This window comes from Gymnogyps californianus, chromosome 1, assembly GCF_018139145.2.
Source record: "Gymnogyps californianus isolate 813 chromosome 1, ASM1813914v2, whole genome shotgun sequence".
Lineage (NCBI taxonomy): Eukaryota > Metazoa > Chordata > Aves > Accipitriformes > Cathartidae > Gymnogyps > Gymnogyps californianus.
Window position 1 is genome coordinate 137,448,545 of NC_059471.1, and position 14,533 is coordinate 137,463,077.

Here is a 14,533-nt window from a genome sequence, read left to right on the forward strand (position 1 = left end):
GAGTTAAAAACATCTCCACTCTCAACTTAAATACAGTCAGACTTTATAAATCTTATGCCCGAAAAAGCTAGCTGTCCTTATATATGATTTTTTTTTTAAATGAATGAAGATCTGCGTCAATTGATCAATAAGGGAAAAAAGTTGACTGAAATACTTTGATATTCAAGAATTCTATGAAATGAATGGAAACGATGCTCCTACTATATAAACCAAAGAGGATTTTGTTTCTTTGAAGATGATATTTTCATTGTTTCACTGATTTGTGAAAACTTCTCAAGGACAAGACAGATTAACAGTAATCAGACAATGGAATGATGGCAATGAGCTCCAACTGTGTGTGTAGGTGGACAGAAAATGGAAGAAAGTCTTCATTGCTGATGAAAATGGAAATCTAACAGATTAAGGACAGATGAGTTGCTATTGAAGTGCCTGCAGGAAATTACTGTCAATTCAAAATGGTGTGATCTAGCTGTCAACAGTGAGGAGTCTGCATTAGACAGACTAGATGATCCGCACCAGTGGTCCTATTAACCAATTTATTTATGATACGAGCTATTTTAATAGTAGACCTATTTTCACTTTCCTCACAGCTTATCCTTTGTAAATGACCAACTTCAGATATAAACCAACTCAAATATCCTTATGGATCGTGTTTTGCCCTGGACTCTGTTTAAACGTCTTTGCCAATAAGACCCATACTGCTAAATGGAAACTTCTCCATGCACAACATAATGGAAGAGAGCTCATCCAATACTAATCTTAATTAGTAGTAGAGTGAAACTTCTGAATTTAAATCCTATTTCCCATAATACTATTCAGCCCATAAAATCAGGGAATAGAAGAGGACCAACGCATTATTTCTACTTCCTTCTCAGGACAATATTATGAATTAGATTCAAGCTTAGTGATTTTGTTTATTGAGAATCTGAAATCACTGAATTTGATCTTGGGCTGCTACCACCATATGAAAAGGGTTTTTTAAATTATTTTTTTGTTTTTATTTTTATAAAGAGCCTCAAAGGGGAGAAGTGTGTTAATTTTTTCTCCTCCTACTAAAAGCAAGTCAAACCGTCTTTTAAGTTACATTTTACTGTTTATACACAAGCATTAAACTGCAAGTATATAGCATTAACAGAATACCTGAAACCAAGTTTCAGTACATTACAACATTTCATAACAAGAACAGTGCACTGGCTATAAATCACGCTCAATAGAATACCAATACATTTTCAGGCTGTCATATAATATGGGTTGATAGGAAAAGTTAATCACCTTTGTGTGCATGCAAACTGCACAATAAAGTTCATTTGTGAACATAAAATAGCATCTGTTATTGATACTGAAATGCTTTCAATGAACTGAACTCAGATCATAATTTGAATTTGACAGACTGCATTTATGCCCCATCTTTAAGTTACTGTAATAAGAAATACTGTAAATGTCAACCAATGTATTCATTTCTGCTTTTTTGCTCTTTGGCTTGTGATGAACTTAAAATTCTATAAATATATATGAAGAAATATACCATAGTAAGAAATTGTTTGAAAAAAGGAGTGACAAATCTGAGACATAACTCCTGATTCTATTTTCTTGTGCATTTTAAGACAGGTTTCAGGATTAATAAACTTCACCAATTTCTCACTGCATAAAGTGAAACCCATTAGCCACTGGTAACTCACCCTTTTCTGCTCTTTAATATATTCCATCAGTTCCTCTCTTGTCCTTTTCACTGCTTCTTCGATTGCCTTTTCACTTCGTTTTTGCTCCTCCATTAATGCTTCCTTGACAATTTCCTATTTAAAAGGAAAACATGTAAGTGTAAATATTAAAAGTATTTCAAAAACGTAATAGAGGTCATCCCTTTCCTTCCTACTAAAATTTTATCATGACCACACTCCTTTCTCAATGATAGTTATCCTAAATGTATGCAATATCTTTACAAAAATTTATAAATTCAGTACTTTAATCACTAAATGGCCTAAAGAAGAGCAAAATAATCACTTTAAAGCTCTGTTAATAGATACATAATGTTCTCTGAGAGCAGAAGAAAAGAAAGCAATACAGGTATTACATTCCAACAGAAGCAGGGATGTACTAGTACTAGTTGCTATTAATAGAACAAAATAGAATATTTCAGTTGGAAGGGACCTACAACAATCATCTGGTCCAACTGCCTGAGCACTTCAGGGCTCACCAAAAGTTAAAGCATGTTATTAAGGGCATTGTCCAAATGCCTCAAACACTGACAGTCTTGGGGCATCGACCGTCTCTCTAGGAAGCCTATTCCAGTGTCTGACCACCCTCTTGGTAAAGAAATGCTTCCTAATGTCCAGTCTAAACCTCCCATGGCACAGCTTTGAACCATTCCCACACATCCTATCACTGGATCCCAGGGAGAAGAGATCAGCACCTCCCTCTCCACTTCCCCTCCTCAGGAAGCTGTAGAGAGCAATGAGGCCACCCCCCAGCCTCCCTTTCTCCATATTGCGTGGCTGCTCAGAACTTATGTAAGGGCTGTTCTAACATCACAGTAAGCAGAGTCCTAATGACAATAAATCTGTTTCCAAACCTTGGGAATTGCCAGGGACGTTCTGTACACAGCAGTAAATAGCAACAATGGATACCCCTCCCCCCAAATTAGCATTACCCTACTTCAGTACTAGAAATGCATCAGAGTAGAGAAAGCCAGGAACCACTTCTTAAAACACCTCTATCACCTCCAGTACAACTTGTGTAAGTTACAGCTCAGGAAACAACTTCCTGGACCAAAGTCACTGTCCTAAAACTTAAGTCTCAGCATCCTAAAGCCACTCATGACATAATAACATTATTTAGCCAAGTGTTTTGTTTCCAAAATTCAGGAAAATGAAGTGACAAACATAAGATTCGAACCATACAAAAATGTGACATTTCCAGAAAACTACAAAATACCCAGTAAAAATAATCCTACAATGTTAAATGATTTGGAGGTGAGGCTGAGAGGGAGACTGGGAGTGTCTCAGAGATCAGGTAGTGGCCTTTGCAATTCCTATGCTTTCGTGCTAGATACTCAAAAATGGAAGCAGCAGAAACACCAGTAGTGCAGCTGCAGAATGAAGCAGGGATTTGTGACACACACTTCTATTAACAGTATCACCAAGCTTACTTAATGCATTCACATTTAGCATAAACAGTAAGCTGTAATCAGAATTTCATAGGATGAAATTTATTTTTTTTAAATAATAAAAATATAGCATATTTGTATTCTTTATAGCTATTGAGAAATATACTTCTTCAGAAAAAAAAAAGGTTTGCGTTGTTTTTCTTTTTTTGGCAAGAAGCTCCACAGTGCTTCAAAAATACATATGTGAAATTGGAGAAAAAAACCCCTGATAACTGTTGCAATACTCATAGAAAACGTAAATAATGTTGTTACATTATTTTTTTCTATGGGCCAAAATTCACCTCCCCTGTTACTGCACCACAGAGATAGCTGAACTGAGGATCCGGTGCATAATAAAGTAAATGGGTAAGCAAAACAGCCATCGAGGCCATGTTGCAGCTGCTCTGAGGGAGGGTTTGGAGGGCAGCAGATGGAAAAGAAGAATCTCAATTTCCCCTCTAAGTGCAGACTTTCACAAAACTCAAAGCAATGCAGCCATTGAAATTAAAAAAAATGGAAATAATGGAAAAAACCTATGGTTCAAAAAGGAACACACCAGGACTTCTAGTGTATTTATTCACATATATGATTTTTTGTTTAATCAAAACTTTTTGAAAAGGAAAAATAAATATACATGGACCATCTTCCTTATTACTGTTCGCTGATTAGACATAACACTGCGTTACTAGCAGGTGCTGAAAAGATTTGTCTATAGGTTGCTTTACTGCAGAGTAATACAGACATTTTATGATACATATTTACAACTTGGATTTCTGGGAGTAGGGAATGTTGGTCTATTCTTTGGTTTGGGTTTTGTTGTTTGTTTTTTTTTTTACCCCCCCCCTTTTTTTTTTTTCTTTTCTCCTCTCTCCCCGCCCCCCCCCGCCAAGATCTCTACTGGCCAAGGACCAAAGATCTAAAGAAAGTTCAAACTGTTTCTTTTGCCATATGCTACACTATCAGATATCATCCATCATCCATTATTAATGAAATATTAAATCAGAGTAATGCCTACTAAGCAACACAGTTTGTACACAGAAAGTAAAACTAAAAAACATTTTTCACCACTTCAGTAAGAAAAAAGATAAAAATCAAGGACAGCTTAATTTATTTTTTTGATTTAATTATTCACAGGCTTTCAGGGTCTTGTCAAAATGATTGAGTCTACCTTGTACATACACTGTCAGGCTGAGAAGAATTCAATTACTTTGCTGCAGTACTTAAAGTATTCAATTTAAAGTATTCGGTTAAAGCATCATACTTATTTATATGGGAATAATGACTAACATAAGGAGAAATACATAACTTTACGAATGCTTGTGAGATAGAATGACAATCATTTTATTGCTTTGTTTACCGGTTTAAGAAATATTTGCCAACCTACAGTGACACCTGCTTTAAATACAGAATCTCAGAATGCTAACTTATGCATTTGGTGCTTTACAATTCTGTCTTCTTTGCAGAAAGTATTTTTGCAGGAACTCAATGGTATTGAATGGATTCACTCTGGAGGACAGGTGGAATTCTAAGGTTCTGAAAGTAGAAGATATTTATGAAATTACATAATTCATCTGTACATATAAGAGTGGCATTTTACCATATGCTATTAGTGTACAAAATGAAGAATACCACCACCGAATTGGACCAAACCCCATTTTTTTTTTAAAGACTCTTCAGTGGAAGTGTTTCAACTGAAAAAGAAAGTGTTATTTCTTACCTTTAGCTATTTACTCCTTTTCAGCCAAAACTGAATAGTTTCTGCAAAACTATACTTTCGCTATCTTTATAACAGAAAAAGTCTAAAATCCCAAATTTGAAATGCGCAACTATGTAGTCCCCATTGTTCTGGAATACAGCAAATACGAAAATCATAGTTGTGAAAAGTCATTATCATTTTTTTCTATTTTAATTCAGTTTACCAAAGACAAATCTTGAGACAAAGGTCTCTTTCACTACAGAACTCCGGCAAGACTAACAGAAAAAGTAGCGGAAAGTTACATATTATAGAAATATGCTGTTGTCATAATTATATTCTCATGCCAGTTTAATTTGTCAAGAGGTCCCAAAATACTGTCTTTTATTCGAACGGAAAAAAAATCCCATCATTTACCCCATTAAACTCTTCAAAGCAAATTACAGAACTGATAAGGTGCTATATCGTAATACGTAGAAAATTTTACATCAGTAAAATACTTACAATCAATTAAAGTATGTAAACTTTCTTTGATACCATGCTACTTGAAACACTATATAAGCAAAAGTCCAGAAAACAATACAATTAAATTCTACAAGTCTATTAAAAAAAGCAAGAAAACAGAAACCACTAGCAATACTTTTATGGAAGACTATTTTATTACACCAAGATTAAAACAGAAGAAACAAAATTGGAAAGAATTCTTTTTCCATTCAGAATGGCAAGTTCCCAAAATTAAGACCCGTATTAATTCTCTGAAGAATATACAGTTACGGGTAACAGTGAAAGCTAAGTTGTATAACATCCTGTTGAGGCAATAAGCAAAGCGTACCATAACTATGCTAGTTTTTACTCTTTGTTATCAATACTTATTTCAAGAGCAAAAAGTTGTTAAAAAAATGTTATTTTCTAACATCGTATACCCTTATTTATTTTACCACAAGGAACAAAAGATTACTGATTACTTCTATACTATTAAATGAAAAAGTTGCCTTAACTTTTTACTTTTTTTTTTCCTTTGTCACATTCATAATACTTATAAAGTAAGAGTTTTATGAAAAGGAGATTCAAGGGTCCTCTTAGCTTCCCTAGAAATTAAAAAAAACGGAAGATTTAAGAATTCAGCCAAGTCCCTCATTATTTTTCAATGCCTCACTCTACAGCATAAATGTTAGTTTTTCTATATATTCCCAGCATCCAGCAGTTCAGAAAAAATTGAATAATCCTGAATCTGTGGATATTCCAAAATCCCAACATTTCAAAAAGCAAATACTTATTCCAAAAGGTACCAGGAATAGCTAGTATGTTGAACAGCTATTCCCATTTCTTCAATCCCTGTGCTTTCTTTAGTCTTATATAGATTTTCTAATTACACAGTGGATTACTCAAAATTTGCGTGAGAACAACTGCCATACCACATACTAAGTTTAATTTTAAGTGAACATAGTAAACAGAGCTTTACTTTACTAAAGCCTTTGACACTGTTTCCCACAGCATTCTCCTGGAGAAAATGGCTGCTCATGGCTTGGACAGGCATACTCTTCACTGGGGAAAACACTGGCTGGATGGCCAGGCCCAAAGAGTTATGGAGAATGGAATTAAATCCAGCTGGCGGCCAGTCACAAGTGGTGTTCCCCAGGGCTCAGTATTGGGGCCAGTTCTCTTTAATATCTTTATCAATGATCTGGATGAGGGGATCAAGTGCACCCTCAGGAATTTTGCAGACGACACCAAGTGGGGCAGGAGTGTTGATCTGCTTGAGGGTAGAAAGGCTCTACAGAGGGATCTGGACAGGCTGGATGGATGGGCCGAGGCCAATTGTATGAGGTTCAACAAGGCTAAGTGCTGGGTCCTGCACTTGGGTCATAACAACCCCATGCAATGCTACAGGCTTGGGGAAGAGTGGCTGGAAAGCTGCCCGGTGGAAAAGGAGCTGGGGGTGTTGGTTGACAGCCGGCTGAATATGAGCCAGCAGTGTGCCCAGGTGGCCAAGAAGGCCAACAGCATCCTGGCTTGTATCAGAAATAGTGTGGCCAGCAGGACCCGTGATAGTCCCTTTGTACTTAGCACTGGTGAGGCCACACCTCGAATACTGTGTTCAGTTTTGGGCCCCTCACTACAAGAAAGTGCTGGAGCGCGTCCAAAGAACAGCAACGAAGCTGGTGAAGGGTCTAGAGAACCAGATCTCTATGAGGAGTGGCTGAGGGAACTGGGGTTGTTTAGTCTGGAAAAAAGGAGGCTGAGGGGAGACCTTATCACTGTCTACAACTACCTGAAAGGAGGTTGCAGTGAGGTGGGTGTCAGTCTCTTTTGCCAAGTAAAAAGTGATAGGACAAAAGGAAACGTCCTCAAGTTGCGCCAGTGGAGGTTTAGATTGGATATTAGGAAAAATTTCTTCACTGAAAGGGTTGGCAAGCACTGGAACAGGCTGCCCAAGGAAGTGGTATTTAAAAGATGTGTAGACATCATGTTTGGAGACATGGTTTAGTGGTGGACTTGGTAGTGTTAGGTTAATGGTTGGATTCAATGATCTCAAACATCTTTTCCAACCTAAATGATTCTATGATTCATCTACCACATTCTAGTTAACCAAAAGAAGTACTGATATATCTTCCAAATATATAAACACTTACTACTTCATAATACAAAATTAGTATAGGGTACATAATGAAACCAAAACTGAAATCTCACTATTTCAGATACATATTAACTATACTTATCATCTGAAAATTATCTCAACAGTCACAGTCTGCCATGACAATGGTAATTCAACAGACAGATCATGTAGCCATCAGACTGGACAATCTCATATGACTGTAGACAAAGACTTGTACTTTAGTGGCCTTCATCCCAACAATTGTATTTACCAGACTCCTGGTGATACTCCAGAACACTTATTTTTGATGATTACTTATTTTTGGCAATTAAACTTCACCAACCATGCTCTAGGATGAATCATATGGTTCAATTTCTCTGTAATTTGAATGTCTGTTTCTCAACTGAGTTTAAACATTATCCTGCTCGTTAAATTCAGGAGAAATGAAACAGTACAAGAGAACACACAGCTTTCTTCCCAGGCTTACGTCTTAAAAAACAGACACTACAACCATGAACAACACTACTGAACTGGCTGATTTAGTTTGCACTGTCCCTAACTCCCAGCTCACAATGGGCAAACATAGACCTCTGTGTAACAATGACAGACCACTCAAGACTATCAAAAGACAGCTTTGCTGTGGTATCAGTGAACTGGGAAGAAAACTCCTTTCCGTCCAGTTTTCAGAAGGCTTCAAAGAGCAAACATCATACAACACCCAGTCCCCTAGCCAACTCAGTCATGTATTTTTGCCCTGTCCTTCGAACTAATCAGTGATACTAGTTTTTCCTTCTGTGAAAAGAATCTTCACTCCTTCTTCTATATGACCTTTCACAAAGTGCTCTCCTCTAAGTTCTCAAAGTCTTTGCTCTATTCCTATCAGTCATTACAGTAAATTATCAACTGATATGAAGATTATTTAAATTCTGATATTACTTATTACTACTGTTTAACAAAGTCTTAGCTGCATGTAGATCCTGTCAGCGTATGTGCTTATTTTTCCTTCATCTCTTTCTTTGCTCTTTCCTGTTATATCTACATTTAAATTTTATTCTAATTTAGATTTTGGTTGCAAAGGTAAAAATTTGCCCTTAATTCATCTTTAGCTAGAAAGGGTACAGCATTATCTGAGGCTCTTAGTGTTATTTTAATAGATTCAAGAAAATGGGAAAGCCCAGTTTCCCATAAGAAGCTGAGGAAGAGCACTCACAAATTGCACTTGAGGTGCAACTCTTTCCTCCCCCCCCCCCCTTTTTTCTTTTTTTTTTAATATCTGATCAGAGGCTGGAGTACTACATCATAGTCATGAAGTTAGCTTCTTTACAGGACTTTACATATATGTGCTTGACACCAGTTAGAAGATTAGAATAACTAATAAAAAAATAAAATAAAGTTATTCAAGTACTCAATTGACAAATCATATTCAACCATATATTAGGAATCAGAACCACATAATCACAATATATATATCTGCAGGAAGACAGAAAGAAAAAACAGTGTACTGTATATACCAGAGAACTCCAGTCAGTATTTAAAAAAAAAAGCCATACGATGGTTTGCAATTTTATAGGAAAATTCTTTTGTTTCCACACAAGGATCAGGTGGCAGTACTAAATTTTATCTAGGAAATGCAACCACACACTGCAATGTTAGTGGTTTTTCAGAAAATAGTAACCCTCAAATTATAATGTTTGTGGTTATAAACTACTACAAACCACTCCTGAAGTCAGACATGGTTAAAGTCTGCATGCAGTGGACTACTCCTCTTCCAGACTTTGCAAGCATATTAAAAATAAACTGATTTAATGGCAGGGATCTGTTTCCGCTCAGTGCTACTAGGTTGTGTGCTTCCTCACACACTCAAGATTACACAACATTTTCTTTTAATGAAAAATGCTTTTCCATGTCCTTATGGAATCACCATGGTCTCCATAAGCACTGGACACACTAGTGTTTCTGCAAGGTGCAAAAACATGAACAAAGTGAAACTGAAAATAATGGTCCGCTATCCTCTTGAGAGAAATGTAAGCAAACACTCCCACTGAAAGTTGAACAATATGGTAAAGGCAATGGAAATTGGAGAAGATGTCCTTTGAAAAGCAAGTTCTTCTCCAGCATATTACGTGATACTACATTATCAATAGCCTATTTGGGTATGAATCATGATAGTGAGAAAAAAATGCAACAACTTCTTGTGTGAATCCACAAGATATTGAACATGAACAGCAATGTTATGATAGTCCAAGCTTGTTGCTTAAAAAATATCTTTTATTCTTCCAAACATTAACACTCTCCCACCCAATCAAAATCCTACAAAGTCTAACAAAGTTATTCCTGGAATTGCAATACTGAATATGCCATTTTGCTGGGTACTTCAGAAACACAGAATAAATAGAGTATTTCAAACTCTGCCTCTGCCATAGGATTCTGTAACCTATGTATACAATGAAACAAATAACAAATGGACAAAGAAAGATTGATAAATCGATACTATTCTGTATTCCCTTAACTGGCAACGCACTCAATGCTCTGTATATCACAGATGAGAAAAGTTTTGCGGATGTATTTAAGGAAGTGAAATTAATACTGTGTGTCACATGGAAATCCTCCCAAGTACAAAAGCATCATAAAAGAAGGGAAAGCAATACCAATATCATGAATATTTTATAGGTAAAAGTTGATCTCCTAGTAACAAATACTATAAATAGAGTGAATAATGATGAGAAAGAGACAAAAACAAACTCTGAAGCAGAGACAAAAAGCATTCTATAGCCTATTTAACAAAGAAAGAGTGTTGGAAAGCCCAAAGTAAAGGGCTGGAAAATGATCATTATGGCAGTATTCTGAAAGGACAAACTATAATTGTTAAGACAGGAAAAAAAGATGCATTAATAAAAATAAAGGAAAAGTGGAAGCTTGGATGAAGATTGTACCTATGTTGTTAGATATGATATGTCATCTCTTACAGATGCGATGACTAAATGACCAGCAACATGTAAAGAATTATATTTATAATTAGGTCTGAAACAAAACCATGATATAGTCCAGAATAACAAGCAACATGGTACCAGAAAGTATTTGGAGAGTAGGAAAGAAGAAAGGAAAAACTGAGAGACCTACTGAACTTCAAGTGACAGCGATGCATTCATAAAGTGATATCAAAGAGATTTATCAGTGTGTTTAGTGTAGACAGAAATAGCGCTCAAAGTGGGCATTGAGAGAGAAATGAGTTAGGCTTCCAAATTCAATATGAGCCAAGAGGCAATCGTGCACAGAAAGCATAAAGCAACTATCTAAACCTAGGGAGGCAATAGTTCCTGATCTTGCTAAAGAAGCATAATATCATGGAGTACCACAGAAAACTACTGCCAAGCAGCTACCCAGTGGTATCTTGCCTCTCTACAACATAGGGGTTCTCAAACTAGCCTATCTCCTGCCTTGACAAAATGACCAGATCGCCTGTTGCATCACACAGAACCAAGATGCAAGTTCTGCAAGTTACAGGAGGCACAGATCATTGGAAAACAGCTCTATCTTACAAACAGTATGATGATTTCATAATAAAGTTGTAGGGAATATCATAATACCATGTAGCACATCACTTAAAGTGGTAGAAGAAGAAACAGATTTTTGCACCATCATCATGGGAATAGCAGTTGAATGTTTACACATAAGCAGTTCAGGAGAAAGCGTATGTATGAAAGAGATGAACAGACAGGATAGAAAGAGATTACAGGAGATCAAAGGAGAAAAGTTCTGCAAGGACAACCCTGAAAACTACTGTGTACAACAAATTAGGAAAATAAAGACAGATAAGTAGATTCAAAATATGAAATTCATTCACAGATTTCAAAATCAGGAAAGGCGCACGCACTTGCACTCAACATTCTCTATTTTTTTAAGGTAAGGAAACTGTGGTGCCAATAAACAAAATCCCATAGTTTTGATGGTCTTATAGGGAATGTATATGCAAAAGTAGTCTTACTGGACAATAAAAAGATAACGTGAATGTATAATCCCCCATATATTTTCTTTTTTCCTCATACTATCCTCCAAAATATTCATTATACACCTACTGATTTGACACACAAGAAAAAAAAAGTGTTTTTTACAGATTATAGGGCTAAGAAAGGGCCATTCTACAGCTAATAAATCTGACTGAAAGCTAGAGTGGGAAATAAGTTTTTAGACACATTTTTTTATTTATTAGTTCTTCTAACCTTCTCAAATACAGGGCAATGATGAAAAAATATTTAGACAAATAATAATTTTCAACAAAATTTTAATAGTTAAGCAACAGTAGAAAAGAAACAAAAGCCAGTTCTTTAAGTATACAGCCAACGCCTTCATGTTTTCATTTACTTATCTTTTGTTCACTTACATATGACTGGGTGTGGAAATCCTTAAGACATTCGATACAAAATTGATTCCAGCTTGCCAAAACTATCAACAGAAGCACTCCCTCAAGCAGATGAGCATGAATACCAAAAAAGTTTTAATAATGTAGCAGGCAAGTAGCCATTCATTTTTTTAGGATTAAGCACCGTGTGTTCTAGACATTTTGCTTTTACCTTGTAAGCAATGGCATATACTGGTATTCATAAATTCATGGAAAAACATTAAACATACTTTAAAGCCCATACAGTACAGAAGAATCACATTTTTTTTCAACTATTTAGATGTTTGCCAGTAAAATAATATTAATACATTCCAAGACCATAAATTACAAATTTATTGTTCTGCAAAGAACACCACCACATGAACCCTCAGGAGTGTGAGCATATTCAATTGTCTTGAATGCTTAGAGATTTACTCAGCAAAGACTATTGGGAGGTTCACTTTTTTTTCCCCCATAAGTCTTTTAGTTAACTTTTCTTGCAAAAATATTTTTTCTTTGTATATCTCAGTATATCTCTGTTGTGGCTTGGCTGAATGAAACACTGCAGCCTCAGTTTTCCTGAAATACTTTCCCATTGGTAAGATCATTTTGCCTTAGTGCCTTTGCTCATGTCCAAGAGGAAGCTGCGTTTATGTTAGTTCTTTTAATAAATTAAAGGTGCTTTTTTTTCTAATTATTTGCAGTGTGCAGAACACTTGAGTCTCCAATGTATCTGCTCTGTGGATTATGGCAATGATGAACTCAGGCTCTTTTTCCCTTGAGAATTAGAGTAAACTACAGTAGATTATACACAGTATTTTAAATTTAAGCCTTCAGGAAATGGCAAAGGTGATTCTTTGCTTCAAGTGCTTTAGGAGAGTTATTAATTTCAAGCTATGACATGGACTTAAATTTCCAGGGCTCACCCCGCAGCTGCCAGCTTTCATTTTACTTTCAATGAATTTTCTTTAAAACAAAAATTGTGGTGCATAAATTCTCTTTAGCTTCTTTTGCTACTTCTCTCCCCTCTTGATTTCACCTAATTTATGTAATTATTTAGCTTTGTAAAATGATAACAACTATGATGCAGAGAGCTCTGTGCATAATAGCATTATAGCTACAGCAGCTACTGCTACAGCTACTCTGCATTGCCCACTAATTATAAATACAATATATCATCCTTCTATTTTATCCAAAATTGTATGGATCTCACCATCCTATATCCCCAAAGAATTTTTGGATTTTAGGTTTTTCAAAGAGTAAAAATAAGTGGAAAGAAGATGACAGGGGAAAGCACTGTCCACTGTTTTTTCACTGAAGTTTATAGTTGTACCCCAGGAGCTTCACTGCAATTTTGAATTCTGGGGAAAAACCTTCTGCTTCAGCCACATTATCTGTTATAGTTTCTCCTTATATAGAGGGTAACTACTTCTTTATTCAACTAAGTGTTCTAGAAAAAAAATTCAAGTGGAAGAATTTCACCAAGTATTCTCTCAACACTGACAACTACCAGACATATTAAACTCTCCTTGCAGGGAAGTTGCCACTGTAATAAACGCCATAATGTATCAAAAATGGAAAAGAAAATACTGGAGACATGCCAGGCTACATCTAGCCTGCTGAATATATGGGTTCCTCATCTATAATGACTTTTCAATGTGTTGTAAAAGCATCATGAGGTTACTGTGCAAATTAACATTATCTTTAATCAAAAGACTACTCATTTCTTTGAAGAAGGAGAGCTTATTCTCCCTGATTTAAAATGCAAGCCCATCCTCTCCAAAACTAAGAATCCTCTTCTGAATTAAAAAAAAAAAAAAAAAGATTTCTTTTATAAAAACACTAAGCACCTGGATAACACATGTATAAAACCTGACGATGATGCCAGTCTCAACCAAAATGAAAGTCTTTTGGACTCCTAATACCTTACAGCCTCTTGAGACAGTGCTCTAGAAAAACTTTTACCATTTCCTTGGTGGTGTAATGTATCTCAGTTATCCCTTCAGAGTCATAAGGCTTCAAAGAATAATATCTTCAATTTAATTAAAAATCCCATGTCTCTAAGTAAAGACCCCAAGTCACTGGAACAGTCAAAGTTTTCATGAAAACAAATGCAATATTCATGTTACTTTAATCCTTTAATTTCTTAAAAAAAGGAGAAGGGGGTATGTCAAGGTTGCTCCATCAAGCCGAAACGTTAACTCAGTATGTCTTAGTTCCTACTTTCACTATAAGTTTATCTTTACTCTGCTGTTTCATATTTGGTAACAAAATATTTGATATTAATCATGAGCTATTTATTAAACTGTGCCCAAGTCCCGAGATTTTTCTCTGGCAATGTTAAATTAATAAAATAAATCTTATATAGAAGTAGCATCTCCTTATCTGCAGACTCAACATCTATCTGACTGAGGACAAACAATTTTTTAGGACTAAGTTTTGTCAAGCATGAATATCTAACAAGTAGAAGCAAGCTGCACAAAGCTTCCAGATTTGCATCCACTATGGCTCTCCTTTCTGGCCCCTCTGCAACAATGACAACAAAAAGAGTCTAAAAAAATACCTGTATCATCCCTGCACAGTAAACATTCATCTTTACTTCTTTTAAACAAATTATTTAGAAGATGAAGGGAAATCTCACGACCTGATTCAGCAGAACTGCGATCTTCAAAGCTTTATTGTTCTTATACTAAAATTGCCTGACCGAAGAAATGTTAACTAGCA

At 35.8% G+C, this 14,533-nt stretch overlaps 1 protein-coding gene across 5 annotated transcripts in view; it reads right to left on the bottom strand.

The window, feature by feature from the left end:
• The window catches only part of CCDC91 (coiled-coil domain containing 91), a 161,852-nt gene that overhangs the window by 34,776 nt on the left and 112,543 nt on the right, over window positions 1-14,533 (bottom strand). For 4 of the 5 annotated variants that reach the window (XM_050915090.1, XM_050915087.1, XM_050915088.1 and 1 more), the window contains exon 12: window positions 1,680-1,793. In XM_050915090.1, coding sequence (XP_050771047.1) covers window positions 1,680-1,793 — 114 coding nt within the window. Of the gene's footprint in view, window positions 1-1,679; window positions 1,794-4,405; window positions 4,676-14,533 lie in introns of those variants that run through there. The other variant, XM_050915092.1, reaches the window with a different exon arrangement.